The sequence below is a fragment of the Natator depressus genome, chromosome 5, assembly GCF_965152275.1.
Source record: "Natator depressus isolate rNatDep1 chromosome 5, rNatDep2.hap1, whole genome shotgun sequence".
In the NCBI taxonomy this organism is placed as follows: domain Eukaryota; kingdom Metazoa; phylum Chordata; order Testudines; family Cheloniidae; genus Natator; species Natator depressus.
Window position 1 is genome coordinate 20,445,636 of NC_134238.1, and position 26,118 is coordinate 20,471,753.

Consider the following 26,118-nt stretch of genomic DNA (forward strand, 5'->3'; position numbering starts at 1 on the left):
AGTGGCAGCATGGGTCCTGAACAGGAACAGTGGGAATTTCATGGGATGTCTAATTCCTGGAGCACCTAAGCTGCAATCAGGGACTCTTCTCTCCCAGCAGAGATGATGCCTTGCACACATGACATTGTTCACCCTGTGGAATTTTCCCACGTAAAAATTTGAGGCAGTACCCCACTTCTCTTTGGACATGTCTCCAAAGAGACTCTTAGGCAAAGTTAAGGCAAACAGTTAAAATGTATGGATTTCAAGTACAGTAGTTAAAGCACATTAAATGCCTGTGTGGACATACTCATTCAGAAGTAACCTTAGTTCACTTTAGCCTTAAATGCCTTCAAAGGCTACATCTACATGGGGATAAAGGCCCTGCAGCTTAGCTGCAGCTGTCCCGGGTCAGCTGACTCAGGCTTGCAGGGCTCAGATTGCAGGGCTAAAAATTGTTGTGACAGGAGCCCAAGCTCTGGGAGCCTGTGAGGGTCGAGGATCCCAGAGCTCAGGCTCCAACCCAAGCTCAAATGTCTACACAACCATTTTTTAGCCCCGGAACCGGTGGGCTGTGAGCCTGAGTCAGCTGACCTGGGCCAGCTGCAGACTTTTGATTAAGCTAAAGCAATAATGCCGTTTTACTTCTGAGCGAGAGCAGTAGGTTTAATGCACTTTAATTAATGTGCTTTCAGTTCACACCAGTAGTTAATTCAGTTCAACTTTCCTGAGTCTTCTCATGTAGACATGTCCTTTGACAGGGTGGAGTATGTTGAGAAAAAAAGAACAAGTACAAAAAGGGGACAGTCCAAAAGTTATTACCCTGAACACATTTTTGAATGTTATGCTAAATTTATTGACTAGCAGATTGAACTGATTTATGTGTGCAACATGCAAAATTCTAAAAAGAAAAACAAAGTTTTGCTACAGAAATGTGAAGTTTAACAATTTACAAATACAGTGTAGATGAAAAGTCCAGACTAGGTCCCAAGGCAGGTATCCAAGTAGGTCTCAAATAATCCACCTACTATTTGTTCCAGTAAGATTTATCTAATTTATGATTAAAATGCATTCTGACAGCTCAAAACACTTAATAATTAAGTAACATTTGATTACAATCATTGAGGGAATCCACAGAGGAGAAGCAGAAACAGTACACTGAGCCCATTACCCAAACTTTAGTCAGTATAGAGCCATCTGGGAGACAAGACATTACTGACCTATGAAAATATGCTCCTTAGATTAAAATACTCTTAAAGAGGACACTAATCCAAATAATCATATAATGCTGAAATTAAACTATTTCAGTTTCAAAGTTATTAAATTGTATCAGTGTCTTTAAAATTCAGTTTTCTTCCTGTGTGTCAAACAGTGACCAACCGATTAAGGGAACTCAAACATGTAGCTGTACAGGAGAAGCCAGACACAACATTCTAAGAATACATCCACCTCGTTCTATCTCAGCATGTAGGCTGTACAATGGCTGATCCTGTTAAAGGGCCCAGTTCTGCAAGGTGTAGACCACTGATCTCTGGCAGACATCAAAAGCAGCGGAGGGTGCTCTGCACCTTGCAAAACTGAAGCCATCATTTCCAAATTAATGAACTCTGTCAAAAGAAAGCAGATCTTTTTGTGTGAGGATGATGCGCACAATCCTACACTCCTACTGACTGCAGTGAGTTTTGTTTGAAGGATTGGGCTCAAATGTTCTAAGATCGTATTTCTAACAGTTTACACAATTCCATCTTTATAAACTTCTGCTGCACACTCTCATATTAATACACAACATTATTTGTAACTTTAAATGATCTGCCTTTTAATGTAACCAAAACAACCCCCAAACCGCAGATAGAACATAAACCCAGTTTCTTTTAAAAGAAAATCAAATGCCCCAATGTTTTAAGATACATACAGGTTGAATGTTAAAGTCACAGGAGAAATAATTGTTGCATGCTAAGTACTGTACACTGCATGTTTCAAATGTCAATCTAATATGAAAACTTTGCTGTGAGCTAAAAGCTGCAATGCCCCAACCAGATTTTTAAAATGACACAACAGCAATTTTTCTGTAAATTTTTTTTAAAAGTGATGTTACCTTCCAAATAAGCAGAATTTTACCTGCTACATTAGATAGTTGTTTTAGTAAAACTACTTCTTTAGGGCTCAAGCAACAAGGAGGAATAGCTCTTGCCTTTAGACGGACTGTAGGATGACATAGTGCACTGTTTTTCCCCCCCTCACATGTAGGATTTTAGAAGTTGCTTTGATTTTCTGTTGAATTTCTCCTGAGGAAGTGGTTAAGGTTTGCAGCGCTGGACGAAGCGTGGGTACAGACTTACATCACGGATGTGATGCCTGTTCAGGATCCATGTTAAGAAGCGTTCTAAGCCCAAGCCGTACCCACCATGAGGGCATGTGCCATATTTACGCTATGGAACAAAATGCAAAGAGGAAATATTTTAAAAAATGCATCAGCCTGTTGTTACTCATCTACACGGGGATAAATATCACACTCAGGGGCTCATATCCTGAACGATAAATGGGGAAACTAAAATGGGCTCATCCCATTGAATGAGTGGGAGTCTGATTCCTGATATTTATTATCCAGAAAAGAAAGGAGTGGGAAAGAGGAAGGTGAAAGACAACTCTTTACACTACACTCCCCCCCCCCCCCCCTTTCGTCCTTCTCCACCCCATTCCCCTCCCACTGCAACCTCTGCTGATGGACTGTTCATTTTCCAATAGACTAAATTACTCTTCTGTCCACTGACAGCAAAAATATTTTATACTTGGAAGCTGCCAAGGGGAACTACTGCCTTTCAAACAGGCAAAGCAGGGGCAGAAGACTTTCCAAGGGAATTGCACTCACATGCCCAGCTATTTCCAGGCTGCACTGGAGCCTCTAAGCAGGGAGCTCTAATAGAGGCTATATGCACTGCAGCAAGCAAAAGCAATTTCAGTAGCCTAAAAACTACCTTGCCACTGGTAGCAACCAGTTGCAAGATGCAATGGGTCAAGTGGCCAAAAGGTAGAGAAGTCCTGATCCCTCTAAAATAAACTGTCCAGATTAATTTTTACTATCATTTTAGCATGATCTGAAAAAACCACACCCTCTGTATTTGACATGCAGGGAGTAAAATCTATTCACATACCTGATCTGTATACCAGTAGTAAGGTGTTGGGTCAATACCTTCCCGCTTATAACCCTCTAGTAGCTCATCACTGTCCCAGATACGCATTGAGCCACCAACTATCTCACCAACACTGGGCATCAATACATCAACCTAAAAACAGACAAGACAGGAGGTCACAAACTATTACATATAAGCTACTTGAAATGGGGGGGAGGGGGGGAGTCAACCCCAAAACAATCATAGGCTTAAAAGGTTAGCATGATAGCACTTCTCAGGCACACTCTAAGGAGGATGGCAAGTCCTATTAGCCCCATTTTACAGGAGGGGAATTTGAGCAGAGAGGCTGATTGACTTATCCAAGTACATAAGAATGGCCAGATCAACTGTCCATCTAGTGCACTATCCTGTCTCAGACAGTGGCCAGTGCTAGAAGCTTCAGAGGGAATGAACAAAACGTGACAATTTTGAGTGACCATCCCCAGTGACCCTACCCCAGCTTCTGACAGTTGGAGGTTTAGGGACACGTGGAGCATGGGGTTGCGTCCCTGACCATCTTTGCAAACAGCCATTGATGGACCTATCGTCCATGAAGTTCTCTCATTCTTTTCTGAACCCAGTGATGCTTTTGGCCTCCACAGCATCCCATGGCAACCCATTCCAGAGGATGACTGTGCGTTGTGTAAAGAAGCACCTTCTTCTCTTTGTTTTAAACCTGCTGCCTATTATTTTCATCGGGTAACCCCTAGTTCTTGTGTTATGTGAAGGGATAAATAACACTCCCATATTCACTTTCTCCCCACCATTCATGATTTTATAGACCTCTATCATATCCCCCCTTAGTTATCTCTTTTCCAAGCTGAGCAAGTCCCTGTCTTTTTAATCTTTCCTCATACACAGCTAAGAATAGCACTCAGCTCTCCTGACTTCTGGTCCTGTGCTTTAACCGTAAGACTGTTCTTTTCCTCCCACTATTAGACTGAATACTATCTTTATATATTGTGTGTGTGTGTGTGTGTGTGTGTGTGTGTGTGTGTGTGTGTGTGTGTGTGTGTGAGATCAGACGAAACGAAAGCCCTAGTCAACTGCTGACATTTATTCTTTTCAGGGCAGGTATACAGTTACTTCAATATTTTTTTTTTTTTTAAAGCAAACAAGCCATGCACAGACACATGCAAAAATATTATTTCACTGAAAGCTATCCCACTTGACTCTCCCACCCCGTCATTTATTATATTTTTCTGTGCATTCACACACACAAGCACCCTCCCAATCCCAGAAAGAAACTAAGGATACTGTGTGATACAAACTGACAGATTCAGTAAGCCGGGAATCCTCAGGACAACGCTGCATGTAGAAGGATTTTATCTCTGCAGGAAATCGACACAGCAAGATTGGTTCATTAATGGTGTCTGTCATCAGTCTCTCAGGAGCTTCTGGGATATCCTGAGGTTAAACAAGATTTTATTAACATTTATGGCCAGACACTGCTTGAGTTCAGCGGTAGGCTTTTCTCCTATAGATGCCAGGCACAAAGAACACAGTATAACACAGACATGAGGAAGGCTTTGGGCGGGGGGGGGGGAAGCAATTTTAATCAAACTCCAAGATGTTAAATCAGGAAAAAATTATTTTGCATCAGAACATTCACTACATATCAGAGGGTAACAGCTAAGACACTAGGAAAAACTAAGCCAGCCCCAGACTGAAACTGAGAAGAAAGGGGAGTTCTTTCTGATGATCAGTTACTGTTACACAGAAGCTAGTTTTATCTGGCCCTGAAACCCAGGTGTGCTACATATTCCATGGGCATTAGGTCTCACTGCTAAGAACTGTTTAAGCACTTCCTTTGATCTATATATTGCATATATATATAAATATCTTGAATGACCAGTTAAAGACCAATTATATGTATCACTACATCAAAACCCTCCTAACTTTGAAGTTACTAAGGAATGTTGAAGGACACCTAGCAATATACACTCCAGAACTGGTTGGTTTTTTTAAAAATCAATTCAGCAGTTTTACTATTGATAATAAAAACAGGCACAGTTTAATACTCGTTAGATTGCTAGTATTTTCTGCCTTTGCTATAAGTAACTTTATTTAATAATCATTAAGTATCATACAGTCAAATCTATGGTAACATATGTTTCACATGATCTAACATAAAATGCAACTACAATGAAATATCCCTTTTTTGTAGCATTTCATCTATTTTATACAAAAATGTATCACCACCAGCATGGGTTCTCAACTCCATCAAAATCAAGACACAGCTTAAACTCATCCAGACTGGAATTCCACTTTTTATGACCATTCTCTAAATGGTTGCCTTTGATTGCAATAAGTGGTGCAGGATGTAAAGAAACTAAGGGCACATCTACACTACAAACTTAAGTCAACCTATGTTAGGTCAACTTACAGCTGCAGTGTTTCATGTCCACACTGCCCTCCTTCTGCCAGTGGTGCACATCCTCACCAGCAGTGCTTCCACCAACTTAAGAGGACTAGCCTGGCTGGGAACAGGGAGCCCCCCACTCGCCCTGGGGCGACAGCCCAAGCTGTGTGCCAGGCACGGGGTTCACAGCAGAAAGCCTAAAACAGTCTCTCTTATCAATTTCACGGCTCCAACACCGCATCACCCTAACTAACTGACATAAGCCCGATGCCCTTCATGGAGGGGGAGTTATGTCGGTGTAGCAGGGCTCTTACAGCGGAATCAAGGCCATAGCGTAGACCGACATAATTAGGTCGACGTAAACTACCTTATGTTCACCTAACTCTGTAGCGTAGACCAGGTCTAAGTCTAATTCCAACAGATACAAGCAATGCTTCTTCAATTAATGACAAATGTAACAACCATGTGTGTGGGTCAATGTTCACTTCCATTGTTGCCTGTGATTTAAATACATGTAGAAGTTATATTAGAAATCTAAAATATAACATGATTTCCCTCTCAATTCTAGGTTAAGGCAGGCACTGACAGCACCAAAGACATGACAATTCAAACCAGAGGCAGCTTCAGTCTTATTTGCAATGAATAAAGAATGCCACATTGTGTGGCAAAACTTAAAGATAAACCAGACACTAGAAACTCAGGGCCAGGTGCTGAAAAGGGATGGAGCACCTGGGGGTTTCACTGATTGCACCAGGAGCTGCAGACGCACAGCCCCTCTGAGGATTTAGACTATGTCAAGGTCACAAAAGTGTAATTTTGTTTCCCTTGCTGTGCACAGAAAAGGGTGCAAAGGGCCCTAAATCCAGAGAGGAGTCGGGCAGAGGGAGAAAAAATACCCCACAACTAAAAGCACAGGTACTATACAGTTTGGAAGTTAAAAAAGACAACAAGAAGAAGGAGGTTGGACCTTTTCACCAAAAGTTCTCTACTTTTTGATTAAAAGCTTTTGGGACCAAAATAACAAAATTTTCCTGATCCAAATTTCTTGGTTTTTTGACTGAAATAATACAAATTTGACCACTTTTTTTTTTTTTTTTTTTAAAGCAAAATACAATGTATCCAATTTTTTAACCTACATTTTAAATTTTTCTTCCTCAGTGTACCCTAAATACAATTTTTTGACCAAAACATTTTATTCAAATTTCTCAATTTTCTAAAAGATTTTTGACCAAAAGTTTTAATCCAAATTTTGATCTTAAATAATGTGTTTTTGCCATTTTTATTTTATTTTATTTTTTTTTTACCCACAAGGCAGGCTCCCTTCCAACCCAGTGGCATCCGGTCCTTCTACTTATCCTGCACTACCAGGAGTGTAGTACACAGCAATGGGAGGAAAATGTTAGCACAGCACATGAGGGAATGCCATGCAGAGGGGATGTGTCTGCATTTGGTTTCCTCCTCCACCCAAGACTCATGTGGATTTCCCTATGGATCCTCAGGCTCAGAGCATCTTCAAGGCCACATTCCCTCCACATGTCTTCAAACCAGAGAATAGATTCTGAAACCTAGTATTCAGGAGGACAAAGACACTGACTTAAGGAAATCCTGGCTCCACTGATCAACATTACTCTTTAGACAGCTAGAAGACCAGGCCATACCAAAAAAAGAAGTCAGTAGGTACTTTATAAAAATCACTGTTTGCATTTATTGCATTATGATCCAGTCACAAAATTTAGAAAGAAACCACAAGTATGGTAAACTTTCAGAGTTGAGCTCCAATCTCTTTTAATATATCAAAAGAATAGAGGGTAAAAGGGTCTTACTTCTCCGAATTCATAGTAAGTGCCATCTTCCTTCTTCACATCGTGTTCCTTTAGCCATGTAATGGCATCTGTATAGTTCATTCGTTTGAAAGGGCGTTTTGGGGGCTGGAAGTTCTGCAATGTAAGATTAGACACATGAAAACATTAGTGTTGTTTGAAAGGTCATTTCCTTTTAGCAGTGCAGTTAGAGTTAGGAAAGTAGCCAGGTTTAATAAAAAAAAAAAAAAAAAGCAAGCACCTTCCTACTCAGGAGATCTATTCCCTGTCTGTGTTCAGAGTTCAGAGCAACAGCCGTGTTAGTCTGTATTTGTAAAAAGAAAAAAGAAAAGGAGTACTTGTGGCACCTTAGAGACTAACCAGTTTATTTGAGCATGAGCTTTCGTGAGCTACAGCTCACTTCATCGGATGCATAGATAAGACTCTGTGTTCAGAGTCTTATCTGCTCACTTTGGTGAACAACACAAGCTTACCTTACCCCACCCCAGTAGGGCTTAGAAAGAGCAAGCCAGACTATTTTCTAGCTCATGCTTTAAACAAATTAGTAATAAAGATTCTTCCCCTGAAACAAACTAGAAAAGATGCTGTAGCCAGAATAAATACAGCTGGGCTTTCAGATCCAAGGAAGAGTTTGTGATGCTTAGAAAGAACTTTGAGACAGAGCAAATTTGACAAAGAATCCGTTGATAATAGAGCCATGCTTTAAATTGCCTGAATATGAGAGGCAACAAACCAATTCTGGGCTAACATATAGTAAAAGGTCAGGTTTCAGAGTAGCAGCCGTGTTAGTCTGTATCCACAAAAAGAAAAGGAGTACTTGTGGCACCTCAGAGACTAAAATTTATTGAGCATAAGCTTTCGTGAGCTACAGCTCACTTCATCGGATGCATCTGATGAAGTGAGCTGTAGCTCACGAAAGCTTATGCTCAAATAAATTTGTTAGTCTCTAAGGTGCCACACGTACTCCTTTTCTTTACATAGTAAATGTATGATTACTCCATTAATTGTTTGAAACAACTCAAACCATGGAGGAATTGCTTTCTTTAAACTTACTTTAGTTGTTATTGATTTAATAAAGTGGATTGTTTAATTATTTTTTAAAATAATTGATTCACGCCTCCACTAGTCTTCCTTACACCTCCCACCCAGAAGAGCTGTGCCAATGAGGCTCCCTCTACAGCTCTTGGACCTTACCTGGATGGTGTGTGCACTAATGCAATGCAGTTGCCTCTATGGGAGACTTAGGTAAATACCTGGTGGTGTCTAGGGTGCTGAGTGAGTGTGTGCACACAGAGCATCTATCCCTCTCCACATGCAGCTTTCTGAACCCACAGAATGCTCTCTGCAGGAACCAGGATGCAGTACCACTCTGGCCATTGGCCCCCTCTGTGCATGGATGCATTGGGTACATCAGCACCAGTTCCAAGGTGTACTGCAGATAGCACTACTGGACACTATGCCAAGAGAAAGTTTCCATCTGCTGGGATACAGGGCTGGTCAGAACTTGAACTTGCAGCAAGTTCAGACTTGCTACATTCACCTCTTTAAGGGAAGACCACACTCTCTGGCCTTTGCTGTATCTCACCTCCCCCAAACCCAGGTCCTGAGCCGACACTAAACAAGTAGGAGGAAGGCAGTGCTTATCAGAACAAGCCAAGGAAACTGGAGATGCTCTGGTCTCTATACAACATGAATGAGTTGGCTAGTGACTGAGAGGAGCCTGGCTGGCTGTAGGAGGGAAATTAAGAAGACAATGAAGTAAGGTGGGTCATTGCAGACAGGATGAGGAGTATGAACCAGCTTTACTGAGCACTGTGTCCCCGCTTAGAAACCGCACAAGTAACTAGCTAATATTGTCCGTTTCCTCATGCTTCCTGTCTGTCTGTCTCCAACCTGTATCTCGTCAGATATCTAGATTGGGGCAGAACAATCTTTTTGTTCTGTTTGTACAGTACCTAGCACAGTGGGGTTTTGGCTGTAACCAATTAGTTCAGGTTATCATCCATTTGTCACTGTATTATGTGATGTTATGGTCAATTTATATGCCATTTCATATATAATCAATATTTATAGATTTAATAGATTTAAATGGTAGGATTATAAAGAAGTATAGGAGAGATAAGTATTTAGGAGTGACGAGTGTGTATTAGGTATATAAGTAAAGCGTGGCTGGAAAGCAAGGCCTACAGGCTAAGACCTATAAGATTTTAGCTTAGCCATACTAGGCCATAGCCTTAAGAACGCTTGACGTGAGTGGGAATAACCCTGTGGCAACAAGGTCACAAGGTTACTGAATAAGATGTGCCAAGAGGTGATATTACGAAAAAATGGATTGTAATAGACAGCAATGTATTGTCCAAGACCGCAAAACACCTGACTGGAACATCTTTCAATGACTGTCCTGACCACAGAGTACATGGTATGCATAGATGCTAATGAGAATAAGAGGAACTAAGAACAACCTATGAAAAACAGGACATATTTATGGGGTGTGGAAGTACAGATAAGGGAAAGAGAGTTTGACACCTTCATGCATATGTGTTAGGTGTGGTGAGAATTACTCTATAAAAGAGGGTTCCATTGTTGGGTAAAAGTGGGAAGACCCAAGGGACGAGCCCACAGGAAGTCCCAGCAGGAACCATCCCTCTAGCAACGATCATCTATTGAGAGGTCCGCTCGACCCTAGAATATCTTTGAGGGTGTGAGTGTGACTACAGTTATAATTACTGCATAGGTTTTTGTCAGATTTCTATATGCATGGGTAATTGTAACTTATTGCTTAATAAAACTTGTAGTACAGATAAGACTTTGTACTCTGTGGTCATTATCCTTGGACTTTGTGTGTTTCTAGAGTCTCCAAATTTGAGAAAAGCACCAGATGCAATTTCACTCTGATGAGTTTGAAACTGTAGCAACCAGAGCTGAATGCATGGTGGTATTACAACATCAAATTCACTTTAAGCAAAATAAAAGGCTACCTGATCCATGAATGGGGCTCCTAGTCACTTCTGGAATTCAAACAGCTTATCTTGAGACTTTAAGATATAAACCACCACCACCCCTATCCGTGCATGATATAGGTATCAGCCTTGCAGAGGCTGGACTCCTTTTGATGTCATTCAGTGTCTTACAAATGATCAGAGCTCACTACTGTGCTCTGTTCACCCCCTGTGCAAATATGCTGCCAAAAGGAAGCTAGGCTGAGGTTCTGAGGGACATTAAGTCATATTTCTTGCCAAACAGAAGTGAATATTCAGGACTGCTTGCCACACCACCACGTACCGGATTTAGGTCATATAGGAAGGTTGATACAGACGATTTCAGAACTCTATCCACTACATCACACACCAAATTCTCCAGACGGGTCAACAAGTCTTCAAAGGTCATAAAAGGACATTCAGCTTCAATGTGAGTATATCTGAAGAACAAGGTCACATCACTATTAGTCATGAGAATGAAGACACTTCCCCCCCCTTTCATCAGCCATGCACAAGCAAGAGGACTTAAGTAATGAAGACAATCTCCCTATGAGAACGGAGGATTTCATCCCAATTGCCATTTTGCCCCCTCCCTCCCTACACTTTTAACTTATAACTGGGGCTGTCGATTAATCACAGTTAACTCTCGTGATTAACTCAAAAAAATTAATCACGATAAATCGAGTTTTAATTGCACTGATAAGCAACAGAATACCAATTGAAATTTATTAAATATTTTGGATGTTTTTCTACATTTTCAAATATATTGATTTAAATTACAACACAGAATACAAAGTGTACAGTGCTCAGTTTATATTTATTTTTATTACAAATATTTGCACTCTAAAAATGATAAAATAGTATTTTTTAATTCACCTCATACAAAGTACTGTAGTGCAATCTCTTTATCATGAAAGTGCAACTTACAAATGTAGATTTTGTCACATAACTGCACTCAAAACCAAAACAATGTAAAACTTTAGAACCTACAAGTCCACTCAGTCCTATTTCTTGTTCAGCCAATTGCAAAGAAACAAGTTTGTTCATATTTACGGGACATAACACTACCCGCTTCTTATTTACAATGTCACCAGAAAGTGAGAATAGGCATTTGCATAAGACTTTTGTAGCTGGAATTGCAAGGTATTTACATGCCAACAGTGTTCCCTGTAGTTTTTCCCACCCACATGCGGAATGAATTTTGTTATGTGCACCAATATGGAGGTGATGTGTGATCACCTCCATATTGGTGCACATAACAAAACTCATGTGGCAGGGAGGGGCCAAGAGGTTTGGAATGTGGGAGAAGGCTCAGGGCTGGAGCAGAGCATTGGGTGCGGGGGGTGAGGGCTCCGGCTGGGGGTGAAGGCTCTGGGGTGGGGCCAGGGAAGAGAGGCTCAGGGCTGGGGCAGGCTCTGGGGTGGGGCTGGAGATGATGGGTTTGGGGTGCAGTGGGGCTACGGTGGGGAGCGAGGACCCCCCCCCCAATCTCTCTCTCCCTGCAGCAGCACCTGGATTTCAGGGACACGCCTTTCCCCCAGCTGCGGCAGGGCCAAGTGCCTGTCCCCCAGCTGCGGCAGGTACGGGCTGGGTTGGGGCTGGAGAAGGGGCACTGCAGCAGGTCTGGGGCTTGGGGAGAGACATCTCTCCGCTGCAGCCCTGAGCGCCTGCACGGTGCTTAATAGGCAGATGCGCAGCCACACAGCTTAGAGGGAACTTAGCATGCGAGATATGCTAAACACTCGTATGCCCCTTCATGCTTTTGTTACCATTCCAGAGGACATGCCTCCATGCTGATGATGCTCGTTAAAAATGATGTGTTAATTAAAATTTATGACTGAACTCCTTTGGGGAGAATTGTATGTCCCCTGCTCTGTTTTACCCACATTCTGCCATATATTTCATGTTACAGAAGTCTCAGATGATGACCCAGCACATGTTCATTTTAAGAACACTTTCACTGCAGATTTGACAAAATGCAAAGCAGGTACCAATGTGAGATTTCTAAAGACAGCTACAGCACTTGACCCAAGGCGTAAGAAGCTGAAGTGCCTTCCAAAATCTGAGCAGGGCGAGCTGTGGAGCATGCTTTCAGAAGTCTTAAAGAACAACTCTCTGATGCGGAAACTACAGAACGCAAAACACCAAAAAAGAAAATCAACCCAATGCTGGTGGCATCTGATCAGATGATGAAAATGAACCTATATCAGTCTGCACTGCTTTAGCTTGTTATCGAGCAGAACCAGTCATCGGCATGGACGCATGTCCTCTGGAATGGTGGTTGAGGCATGAAGGGACATATAAATCTTTAGAGCATTAGGCATGTAAATATCTTGTGACTCTGGCTACAACAGCGTCATGTGAACACCTGTTCTCACTTTCAGGTGACAATGTAAACAAGAAGCAGGCAGTATTATCTCCTGCAAATGTAAACAAACTTGTTTGTCGAGTGATTGGCTGAACAAGAAATAGGACTGAGTGGACTTGTAGGCACTACAGTTTTACATTGTTTTCTTTTTGAATGCAGGGTTTTTGTTTTTGGGTTTTTTTTTTTTTTTTTTTTTTTTTTTTTTTTTTTACACACAATTCTACATTTGTAAATTCAACTTTCATGATAAAAGATTGCACTACAGTACTTGCAATGAGGAAATTGAAAAATACTATCTTTTGTTTTTTACAGTGTAAATATCTGTAATCAAAAATAAATATAAACTGAGCACTATACACTTTGTATTCTGTGTTGTAACTGAAATCAATATATTTGTAAATGTAGAAAACATCCACAAATATTTAAATAAGTGGTATTCTATCATCATTTAAACAGTGCAATTGTGATTATTTTTTTAATTGCTTGACAGCCCTACTTATAACCTTATTCCCTTCACAAGTTACACAATGGCATCCACAGCATATTCCAACAACAGAAGCTCAATAAAAGACATTCTCCACCTGGACAAATTGGAGAAGAGGAGTGAAAGTCTCCTCTAATGCTCTGCCTCCCACCCACTGATCTTGGGAATAGGACATTTCCAAAGTAGCTTTGGTCAGCCCCTTGCATATTAACATAATGCTCTACCTTCCTTTTCGCAGAGTCCTATTGTTCCTGACTGACTGCTGCTCCCTTGCTCTCTAAACACATGCATACTTATACTACAATTATTCCCATACTCTGCCAGGTGTCTGCGCGTCCTGGACTGCTCAGCTCTGTACGACTGGGCGATACAAAACGTGTCTCCTAATGCGGGGATGCAGGTCTCCAGGTACAGCTGGGATGACTGTGTCAAGTATGCCTCTTCGCCAAAATAATCCAGTTTGAATAGCGTGGAGCCTCCTTCAACCTGTGTTTGGACTAGTGTCGGTGGAGTGATCTGTTAAACAAAACCTCGTTACTAAGTTAAGAGTTACGTCTATAAAACCAGTCAGAAAGTGGTCTCCTAATTGACAAGTAATTTTTGTGTAATTCACTTCAATATCAAAGTCTATACAGTATATCTAGAAGCTACACTGAGGCTCTGAAGAAGGAAAGAAAGCTATACTTACTTCGTAATATCCATTGTCAAAGAAGTGATCCCTGAAGCACTGTATGACCATGGAGCGCACCTTGAAGATTTTGGACATATTCTCTCCTCGGATCATCATATACCTGTTGTTAAGCTGCACATCAACATCCGATTCCTCATTGATCAGGTTATCAGCCCCTCCAGCTGGAGCCAGACCAATCAGCTCCCAATAGTCACAACTCAACTCATGGCCTCCTGGAGCCTATGGGTTTTACAAGAAACAACATACACATTAGAAGTTTGGTACTGTCACCTAAAAATGGTAACTTGATAGTCTAACTTACTCTGTTGCTAAGAGCTCTGTTTTGGCCCTAGATGTTCAAGGCCTACTGAGAAAGGCAATGATTTTAAATAGCCATTTTTTGTAATTCAACAATGCCACCTTTAGACAAATGATTTGCAACCCAAGACTGGGTTGGGATCCACTGATTTAACTACAGTGGCATTATGTGCTACTGCTGATTAATAAAAAGTTACTCAGTGTAAAAGATTTTCATCATCAGAACTTGCATGGTCTGAGGTATCTTGTCAATGTTCCCAAATGACTGCTACTCTTGTGAAAACAGTGAAAAATCCCTCCTCTCCCCACTCCCATGAAAATACCCACATTTGGGAGGCAGTGTACAAGTTAACCCTTGATAGGAATCTAAGGCATTCTGACCTTTGTATATTTTTGTCCCGTCTCCTCCTGCTGAAGGATACATGTAACTCTCACTAAAGTCAATGGGAGTTGCTCATATGATGGTGGAAGGACCACCATATATAGACTATGGAGGAATTTCATCCCAGGGCTTGAATGGGACGTGGGGGCTTTTCTGAGCTTTCTACACTGCGCTGAATTTCACGCCCATATGAAAGCAGAAAACCCTCCCATTACTAATTTTAGCTAACTGCTGAAAAAGGAAACAAATTGTCCATTTTGGAGTTTAAGTAGCGTATGCTATAGTGTCATAATCCCAAACATACCATTTGCTAAGACAAAAATTTCATTTTCTGATTCTATCTGGCTTTCTCTGTCCAAAATGACAGAGACAATAATGTAATAATGAGCTAATGAATATAAATAGTAAACAAAAAGCACAAAAAATAGTTAGAAGTTAGAGTTTAATATCCTCAGGTATTATTACTAACAAAGGGAAGGATATTATTGTGCTTTTAAAATAAGTTATTTCTGACCTGATAATATAATTTTAACTTGATACCAGCAGCTATAAGCTTCAATACAATTGGGGTTGGGTTCTTTAGACAAGTTCTCTTATGGATGCAGTCTGTCATCTCAGAGTGATAGGGAGGATTACAACCTGTTTTAAACACACGGTTCCAGCTAATAGGTTTCTAACTCTCTTTTGCCACCAGTGTGGATACTGTCAGTCAGCATGTTGTAGCCCAGGTTTTTAAAAACACAAGTCTAACACTGTTGGGCCATGTTCAGACACTGGCTGGCAAGTGCATTTTGGAAATAGGTTTGCTGAACTGTATTCAAACATGGCTCCTAAACTCAGTGAAACAGAGATTAGACAGTCCAGATTGTGACTTGTTTGGCCCTATTTCCTTTTTCACTCTTTTCCAAACTTTCTAGACTCAATAAAATGTACACAAGTGTTTGTGCAGAAATAAATACATTTTCACTGTATGATGAAATTTCTGAATAAATTAACACCTTTCTAACAAAACCCATACATAACTATTCTCCAGGAAGGGCCCACAACATAATTGAAAGTCTCACTGTAGACTGTGCCATAGTTATGGGAACTCAGTGAATCAGAGGGCAGAATCCAGAAAACTGAGTATCAATGGGCTTGCTGGGAGTGTAAATTAGGCAGAATTTGTCCCATTCTTTCTTAACATTAGTGGTTAGTTGAACAGCCTAATCTTCAAAGTTCGCAAAAAGAAAAGGAGTACTTGTGGCACCTTAGAGACTAACCGATTTATTTGAGCATGAGCTTTCGTGAGCTACAGCTCACTTCACCAATTTATTTGAGCATGAGCTTTCGTGAGCTAACCTCATGATTCTTCAAAGTTGGCTCTTTAATAGCTACTTAGAGCACTATCAGAATAGCCTTCTCTCTTTTGTTTTTTATTCTCTGAATTTCCCCTCCAGCAAATCCAACAAACATCAGGAAACTATATTCAAACATTGGTTTACAATATGGATTTATATTTATTCTGCAGAAGACATTTTATAACTGAATTAATTAGACTAAGTGCAACTGAGAAGATATTTGAAAACAAATGTCCTACTATTAATTCATTTTATGGGAGTTATATTTACTATACATTACAATATTTTAGGATATCCTGAAACTTTGAATCATCCTCATCCAGTTTCTCTCCCCATATGAACTCCTGGAAAATTTCCCAGCCCTAGCTTCAGTTTGAACTCCTTTTATGGGTATCCTTTATGAAGTTACTTATTGTAGAACTGGCCCTAGCTTCAGATGTGAAAGAATTCATAAGTGTTAATGGAATCGTTCCAATCTCAAATTTACATGATCAATTATAAGGCACTAAAGTATAAACACTGTTATGGTTTTTGGTCTACAACCTTATTGTATTTTTATACATTTCCAGCAGTTATAAATGATGCTGAAATTTATAGCCAAGAACACAACCACAGTTAAAGAACACAAACACAGTTAAAGGCCAGTTTTCAGGCTACGTGGTTGTGTGTCCCCCTCAAATTTTTTTTTTTAAAAGGCCAAATTAAAGTCTCCATGCTCCCACAGGTTATCCTGCATAGAAGGGAGCCTACAGGCACAAATCTCGGCTAGAGAGTAGAGTTGAGAAGCACCACATTACCATTAAAACAATTTAAAAAAAAAAAATTCATCTTGCTTTTTAGGAAAACTAAAGCCATGTCTATATTTAAAGACAATACTCTACCATACTAGTACCCTAAGGAAATGCAATTTCAGCTAAAAGATAAAATAGAAATATTACCCAGTTAGAATGAACGCAAGCACAAATCCATGCGCACACACACACACACACACACAAACACACTCACTCACTCTCAGCCATATCATGCAGCAATCCCCATTGAAATCAATTAAGAAGTTCTTTCCCCCTGCTCCCTCCACCTTCCCTGCCCCTCCCAAAAAGGGCCATATTGTACCATCTGACTGAGTGATGGGTGGGTGGGGAGTGGTGGGGAAAAAGCAAACTCACATCCGCAACTAACTCCCTCACCTGCTTGCCTTCAGGAACAAGGTTTAATGTACCATACACCGCCACACTGCTCTCTGTAGAGAGGATCACTCCATTGTAACACTGGCACTATAGAAAAAGAGACAGACAAAGATATTTTAATTTACAGCTAGAGTACAAACTCTACAAGGGTCCAGAGATAAAGAAAGAAGGTTCATAATCCCATCGTTAACTCATTCTGTGAAAAAGAAAACTCCAGTGGTATGAGTGAGAAAGAGAGACCCCTTAACCATATTATGGTTTAATTCATTAAACCTTTATGAAAAGTTTAAGTCAAGCTTTCAAGTGGGGCATATAAAAGAAACAACACTCGGTATTGATAGTTTCTCTTTTGCACTGCAGAAGAGAATAAAACCCTGCAACTCACCAGTTCATCTGACAGGACACACTGCAGAAATCCTGTGCCATCCCTTAACACGAGGAACATCAAATTTTTTCCTAGTTAACAAAAACAAAAACCCAGACTCGTCAGACAAAACTATTACTTTATTCAGTTCAGCAGGCCCACACCCAGCAAACGTTACCAAGGCAGTTTGTTTTCAGGGTTTGTCTGTTAAGAGTTGCTCATGATCACTAATAAATACCAGAACTACACATTAAACCATTTGTTGGATGATAAAACCCTTTCCACACAACTGTGTTTTTTACACCAAAAGATAATGAAAGATGAAGTCATATGTAGAGCCTAATCCTAGGAGGTGTTAGACATCCAAATCCGCCAGGCCAAAATCCTGGCTCCACTGAAGTTAATGGCAAAACTCCCATTGATATCAATAGGGTCAGGATTTTACTCCCAATAATTTGACAAGGAGTGTTGGATGTTCTCAGGGCCAGGCCCTTTGGACTGGCCATACAGAGGTGCTATATACAGGTGCTGAATATAAAGGCCCAAATTACAGCTATTGTGTGGAAAATGTAGTCCCTCCCATCCACAAGTAAAGAAAGCCCTCTTGTTCAAGTTTTTCCTTCTGGGAAGAAACAGATTGCACAGCATGCCATGCAATAGGAATTGCTGTTAAGGCAGGACAGCCAGCATCACAGCCCAATCCCCAGGTCACATCAAGTTCAGTCCTTCTAGGATACCTGACAGAGGACATCTATGAAGCATTAGTGGATCCAGGATTAGGATGGACAGCTTTACCAGGTGCTACAGAAGCTGTTCATTTTTCACACACCTCCCAGCTTTTCTAGCATGAGCAAGGTGAGCCAGAATGTGGCCTATTATATTCTACACCTTGGATTACTACTACTTGTTCCTCCTCTTTGCATTGACTCAATTACTTTTAAGGTGTAGCTATTTACCTTATCTACATTAAGGACTGTTTACCTTGTCTACGTAACCGGTGGACCCAGCCAAAAACCTTCACTCGTTGGCCTCTGTGTGCCTCTAGAGCACGAATCTTCACCTGTAAAGCATGAATTAAAATCAATGAACCACAGAGATAAATCATAACAAACTGACATTTAGACAGTGCCTTTCATTTCCACAGCTTCATGGGCATACGGGATATGCCCCCAGAAACAGCTTCTTCTAACCATTGAAATGCAGAGACATCCGTGGTAGAACACAACAGGGATTGAACAGCACCCATCAATACTAGACAGTTTAGGGCACCAAGGGAAGAATATCCTACCAAGTTAAAAATAGAAAGGTTTGCGTTCAAGCACCTCTGATGTCCTAACCAAATTTCATGTTAGGTTATTACATTCTGCTTAACAGTCCTACTTTGTCAGATAGCAACGTGGGAACTTTAATGACCACAAGTGATCAGGAATTTGGTTTTACATCTTATTTGAATACAACAGTCAGCACATGTAAAAGTTCGCCTCTCAGATATTAGTTATACTTGAATATATACCAAATTGCCACATCAATCTGTGCAAAAGACCTTGAACATACAGCTTTCCTTCACCGGGAGGTCTGAAGAGCCTTTTCTGCACTAATTTTTAAAACTACTCAGTAAAATAGGAGTTCAGTTAGAAGTCAAAATGAGAGAGAGAGAGGATAATGAATTAGAATTTTAGGTAACTGGCACTTTCTGATGCACTTTATTTTGGTACTGATTGAATCCCATTGCAAAGTCACTGTTGAGGCACTCATGTGGTCAGGCTGACTCTCCAACTGGCAGGCTGGTGTTGCTCTTCAGAGACTTATCTAGTTATCGGTTAACAGATTTTAAAGCCCCAGCCATCTGCAACTTGGAATTGCGACAGTGCATTGGTCAGGGAAAGACAAGAGACTGACTTTAGTACAACTGTGAACACTGTTTGCTTATGTTGGAGTGGAAATCTCAAAGCAAAATTCTTTCACCCATGCTGTAAGAAGTGTCTTCAAGATTGTGATCTGGCAGGATGTTTATGTTTTGCTTCCCAATTCCTCTCCAATTTAGACTTGCCAAACCTCACTGACTTCAGTGTCGCTGTACGAACGTAATTAAGTAGAACTTGGGCCTATACATATTGGATATTAATTCAGTATGTATGTTTTTCAAATCAGCAATATTTCCTCCATCATGGCAAAAGCTCTTCTGTTGGGGGCAGATTTTAAACAAGGGTCTTTTTAGCAATTAAAAAAACCAACAAAAACTTATTAGGCTGTTTCAAACAGAAGTACAGCCTGGCTCTTTTCCTTTGGTGCATATGTACTGGGAGAATCCAAAATTAAAGTCAAGCAGGCTCAGTGAACTGTGAGGTGCATGAGGGAGATGAAACATATGAGGATATGCTAATGACCAGAGAGAATAAAATCTCAAGGAAAGATCAGTATCGTAGTCTTCAACAGCTGGTGATGATGCGGAGCATACCTCAGAATCATGCTGTTTATAAATATAAGTAAGAGATTGTTACAGGGGCTTCTTATCCATTAGATTTCACTCACGCATTTAGGCTCTGGAAGACTGGGATCATTCTTGATGGTAATTTTCTTAGCTTCCTCCAGGTTCTTCTCTCGTCGCAAAATGTCTTCTGCCTAATTATAAGAAGTTTTTCCATAAATGACGTATTGGTCATGTATTGGTGTTAACAATAACTACAATCAGGTTATTTATTCTAGTATCACTCTCCACGGACAGCAGTATGGAACTGTAATGTACATCTCTAAAGATGAATGCTTACATACAATCTCAGCACTGCTACAATATGTCAAAAATCTGCCCTAAGATACATGGGTGCAATCCCCAGGACATGAAACACCTCCTAGAAGTGCTCTTAACCTGGTTTAGAGAAGGTTGGAGGAGTTTAGAGACATCCACATTCACATCCAAAATTTATAGAAACTCATCCCAGCCCTGACGCAGACCATTTGCTTGTCCTGATGAAGTCAAAACAAGTAACTAACATATACATTAAAATCAATGGGAGTCAAACCATATATCCAAGGACAGAATAGGGCCAATTACATTTAACTTTCTCTGCCCTTCTCTGGCGAAATTAAACGATCTGGACACACAAGCAGTGGGCTTAAAGGTTGTAATTCTGACTAGTGCACTACTGATCACTTTGCCTGCTACAGCCTTCATCCACCACTATAACAGCACACTCAGGATTAGCATACGCCATTTTCAGGGGAACTAAGATGGAATTTTTTATTTTTAATTTCTAAATGAGTTGACTTGGCAGTATTCATAACTCACCTCTTTCTTCTCCCTAGCTTCATTCTTCATTTGTTCTCTGTGCCATGTTTTTTTGACATTCTTCATTTGTGACTTAGAAATAGCATCCCATCTCTAGATGAATCCGGTGAGATATGGGGAGGAGGGGAAGAGAAAAGTTATTTGTGTCTTGAAAAATAGGAACCTTAATACCTCATTTAATTAGAAATATCCATTTAAATTACATCACCTCATTTTCTTTTTGCGAGTCCACATAAATAGTAGGAAATGGTTCCTTTCCTGCTGTCATCAAAGCCTTAAAGGGAAAAAAAAGTGCAAAGTCAGTTTTATCATAAGAATACTGAAGCCAGACTGTCAATGAGATAATATGGTGGACATCCTACGTTTACAAAACACATCAATGATGACCAGATGTTAAGATATATATGATTTACGTTTAAAGAGAACAGCTGCTTAAAAAGCCATTCAGATCAAATCTGGTCCACCACTAGTTTACAGTATTTCCCTAAATAATTGGCTGTTTGTCCTGAATTGAAACAACATGACTTGAAATAGACTGTGTGTTTTCTGCCGATACCTTCAGAGCTGTTTTGAAAGGCTTCTTCTCTGTTCCATCGCCGGTAGAATCGCAGCCCTCACGTTCAGAAACGTACATCTCTCCTGTAATATAGGAGCAGCATATACAGGTATTTTAAAGCGAGCACAAAACTTGGCAAGATTTTAAAAGGGACTGGATATTTATATGGCTATCAAGAATATTCAGCATCACCATAATTAATGAAGACATGTTTTTGGAGAGACATTAAGCCTCATGCTTCAGGTCTCACGAGAATCTCTAACTGTTAGGGCATGTCTACACTGCAATGTAAGTTCCCAGACCCTGGGTTTGTTAACCTAGAGCTTGAGTGCCAACACTCATTTGTGACCCCAGGTTAGGAACTGGTGAACCCTGGTTCCTAGCTGGCGCTCCAGAGTCTTCACTGCATTAGGCAGGCCTGAGTCCCACTACCCACATCTTCAGACTTCCTAGCACCCTCCCAAAACGTGGCAGCAACGGCCCTTTGTGTGTGATGCAGTGTGGGAAAACTTGACTGTCCGCCAAACCACTGACAGAGGACAAAAAGTCAGCCTGTAGAATACTTTTGGAACAGCATCTACACTGCAAAGCAACAGGGCTTGAACCCTGGGTCCTGGCTTGACTCAGGCTCGGACCCTCCACACCTGTGGGGTCCTGAGACCAAGCCAAGGGTTAGTGCAATTTGTGTGTAGATGAAGGGGGGTCAAGGCTTGCGCTGTAGTTCAAACCCCCAGCTTACTCTGTAGTGTAGATATAGACTTGTATCCCCATCCTCCTATTGAGGTTTCTTACACCTTCCTCTGAAGCTTCTGATGCAGACCACTGTCAGAGACAGGATACTAGGCCAGACAGATCTTAGATCTGATCCAGCATGGCAATTCCTATGTTCTTATTAACTCAATAGTGGTGTCTTTGCAGAGTAACCAGCACATATGTAGTTAAGCCTACAAGCAACTTAACACAGAGAGAGATTAATAAGATTGAGACTTCTCAGCTCAGAAAAGAGATGACTAAGGGGGGATATGATAGAGGTTCATAAAATCATGACTGGTGTGGAGAAAGTAAATAAGGAAGTGTTATTTACTCCTTCTCGTAACACAAGAACTAGGGGTCACCAAATTAAATTAATGGGCAGCAGGTTTAAAACAAACAAAAGGAAGTATTTCTGCATCCAACACATAGTCAACCTGTGGAACTCTTTGCCAGAGGATGTTTTGAAGGCCAAGATTATAACAAGGTTCAAAAAAGAACTAGATGGGCAGAGATGGTGCCTCTAGCCTCTGTTTGCCGGAAGCTGAGAAGGGGCGACAAGGGATGCATCATTTGATGATTACTTGTTCTGTTCATTCCCTCTTGGGCACCTGGCATTGGTCACTGTTGGAAGACAGGATACTGGGCTAGATGGCCTTTGGTATGACCTAGTATGGCAATTCTTAAGTTCAAATAAAAAACAAATATTTAACATTTCTGTCTCTTCTGTGTTATTTTGAGAATTCCAGCTAGCAATGGACCAATACAGTTGTCAGGATTCTTTTTGTTCATAATATATTTTAAAAACTCCTTTAAATTTCTCCTTGTGTCCCCTGGCTTCCCTTATCAATTGTCTACAATTCCTAACTGCTGATTTATAGTCATTACTATTAACTTCCCCTTTATTCCATTTTATTTTATCTTATTTATTTATTTTACAGCTGCCTTCTCTTCCACTCTGAACCAGGTTGTTTTTTTAATCAACACAGCCTTCTTCCTCAGCTGTGGAATTGTGGCTTTTTAGGGCATCTACGAAAGTGTTCTGAAATGATTCCCAATTATCATTCACATTTTTCAATTAAATTATTCCTCCCAGCTGATTTGACTCATAATTGCTTTCAGCTTTGTGAAATTGGCCCTATGAAAGCACCAAGTATATATATTACTTGTCTAGACTTTATTCTGCTTGCACATTATAAATGTGATCAAGTCACAATCACTTGTACCTAAGCTACCATTAACTTTTAGTTCTGTGATCAGTTCCTCTTTATCTATTAGAACAAGGTGTTAGGATATAGATATTCATGCCTGTCTGCAAAGGCCTAGACTCTAAGAATTTAGGTGTATTCTTATCACTTAGCTAGTTATAGAGGTATAAAAGAAAGAATCAAAATCATTGTCTGCCGGTGTAAGGGCCTTCTCTTACTGTGACAGTCTGAGGCCTTGTTCTTAGGCTAAGGCCTCTGGCTAAGCAGCAGAGGCAGCCATAAGCTGGGAAGCGACCGGTCACATCCTCACATTCCAAACTAGTCACATTGAAATAAGGTGCTATTGGGCTGTTAGGAATACAATCCTGTCCTGATAATGGCCTATCGCCTCCAGAGAAAGGGAAGTGCCTAGAAAATGTAAAAGGAAACTTAGTTTGATAGCATCCTGTCTGGCAAGAACTCACTTATCAATAGCTGGGATGTGAAATCCTCGTTTCTGTGTTGTTCTATCACTGTAGTCTCCATTTTCCCTATTGTTTGTCAGTATAATCTCTGTCTGGTTCTGTGATTGTTTCTTTGTCTGCTGTATAATTAATTTTGCTGGGTGTAAACTAATTAAGGTGTGGGATATAATTGGTTAAATAATCATGTTACAGTATGTTAGGATTGGCTCGTTAAATTTCAGGAAAATGACTGGTTAAAGTATAGCTAAGCAGAACTCAAGTTTTACAATGTAGACTGCAGTCACTCAGTAAGTGGGGGGGAAATTGGAATCATGTTTTGCTAAAGGGGGAATGGGAACAGGGACACAGGTAAGGCTCTGTGGCGTCAGAGCTGGGAAGGGGGACACTAAGGAAGGAAACTGGAATCATGCTTGCTGGAAGTTCACCCCAATAAACATCAAAATTGTTTCCACCTTCTGGACTTCGGGTATTGTTGCTCTCTGTTCATGCGAGAAGGAACAGGGAAGTAAGCGGGTGAAGGAATAAGTCCCTAACACAAGGTCTAATATAGAATCCCCCCAGGTTCGCTTTGAGTTAAGAAATTGTCATCTATAACATTGAGAAATTCCACGGAAGTTTTAGCATAAGATAACCAGCATGTCACTCAAATCGAAGTCCCCTTTTTGTTTGTTTTAAAGGGGATGAATGTTTAGTTTTTATTACAATAAAGCATTTGGCATACAGTGTGTCTTAAAACGTTGTAAAAAATTAACTGAGCATGTTTGGAGGACGAACTTTTTGGTTGCAATGATACAACAGTGACTCATACTTCCATAGGGGAAGTAATTGATCAAATTAAAAAAAACCAAACCAGCACTGAACTGCCTTATGGCAGCCAAGGAAAAAGACTGTCCATGCTGCCTATTGGAATTGATTTAATCCCTTACACATCACATACTGCCTTTCTGATGGTGTCTAGCACAGCTCCTTTCCTGCATCAGGACGCTGATGGAGCTAGTGGGAAGACACACTAGGAAATGGGTGCAGCTCTCTCAACCCAGCACTGGTCAGTGCCTACTTCTTTAGCATACACAAGCCTCCAACAGCAGTGCCTCTTGCCCAGCCGCAGGCTGTGAAGGGACCTTTCAGCCACCTCATGAAGTGAGCTGTAGCTCACGAAAGCTCATGCTCAAATAAATTGGTTAGTCTCTAAGGTGCCACAAGTACTCCTTTTCTCATAAGAACTGCCACACTAGGTCAGTCCAATGGTCCATCTAACACATTATCCTGTCTTCTAACAGCTGACAGTGCCAGATGCTACAGAGGAAGTCAACAGTTTTGAGTGATCCATCCCCTGCCATCCAAGCCCAGCTTCTGGCAGTCAGAGGTTTAGGGACACCCGGAGTACGGGGTTACATCCGTGCCCATCTTGGCTAATAGCTATTGATGTACTCATCCTCCATAAACTTCTCTTTCAAAATAAAACCCAAAACCAAAACCAGATTTACACTTTTGGCCTTCACACCATCCCCTGGCAACGAGTTCATCATGTTGACTGTGCATTATGTGAAGAAATACTTCCTTGTCTTTGTTTTAAAGACTTTGGACTTATCTCGATTAATTTTACATCATCTGCAAACTGCCACCTCACCCGTTATCCCTTTCCCCCCCAGATCGCTAACGAATACGTGGACTAGGTAGCACCGGTCCCTGGCCGGGGGAACCCCGCTCCTGACCTCTCTCCACGATGAAAAGCGACCCTTCACTCCTACTCTTTGGTGGCCGTGTTTTCGCCACTGCCTGACCCACGAGGGGATTTGCCCTTTTTGACGAGGGGCCTGGGCAGGCCAAGCACCTCCCCAGGCGAGGGACCAGAGCGCGCCTACCAGGAACACCGACTCGAGAGCAACGTGTCCTTCGCGGCGCGGAGCTGCTCAGCCGGGCCGGGCACTAGGGCGGGCCCCAGAGCCAGGCCGGGCCGGGGACTCACCGAGGGCCAGCTCGCCCGCCTCCTGGATGAGCAGCACGGACATGGCGGCAGCGGAGACTCCCCACGCGCCCGGCCCGGCAGCGGCTGGTGCAGCAGGCGGTTCCCCAGCGCTCCGGCGACGGGATTGCATCAGTCTGCGGCCGGGCCTCGCCTCGCCTCGCCGCAGCCCCGCCCCGGCGCGGGGAGCTCATTGGCCCGGTGGCGGGGCCGGCCCCGGTAGGGCCCGGGTGCGCCGCGGCGGGATTGGTCGCTCGCTGCGGCTGCGGAGTTGGAGCCAGGGCTGCGGCCCTGCGCTTGTCCCCGGGGTCGGGAGAGAGGCTCCTCCTTGCGGCTGAGCCAGGGGCCCGGTTTCCGCGGTGGAGGGACCGGTTGGGTTCCGGGAGGCGCGGTGCTTCAGCTGCTGGAAATCTGGCTGAGTGCAGAACCGGACACGGCTGGGAGCGCTGGGCAGCCCAGGCGGGCG

The 26,118-nt window shown here is 41.7% G+C and overlaps 1 protein-coding gene across 1 annotated transcript; it reads right to left on the reverse strand.

Annotated features, from left to right (window-relative positions):
- Positions 1-843: 843 nt before the first annotated feature.
- On the reverse strand, positions 844-25,838 carry NARS1 (asparaginyl-tRNA synthetase 1). Its single transcript, XM_074952400.1, has 15 exons — positions 25,656-25,838; positions 21,265-21,347; positions 20,917-20,982; positions 20,709-20,801; positions 19,955-20,044; positions 18,404-18,482; positions 17,444-17,514; positions 17,059-17,145; positions 13,850-14,071; positions 13,478-13,677; positions 10,614-10,749; positions 7,335-7,448; positions 4,425-4,556; positions 3,132-3,263; positions 844-2,408 (listed from the first exon to the last, which is right to left on the reverse strand). Exons 1-15 carry the CDS (start codon positions 25,783-25,785, stop codon positions 2,277-2,279), a joined length of 1,767 nt encoding a protein of 588 aa, XP_074808501.1. The 5' UTR covers positions 25,786-25,838; the 3' UTR covers positions 844-2,276.
- Between the last annotated feature and the right edge of the window lie 280 nt (positions 25,839-26,118).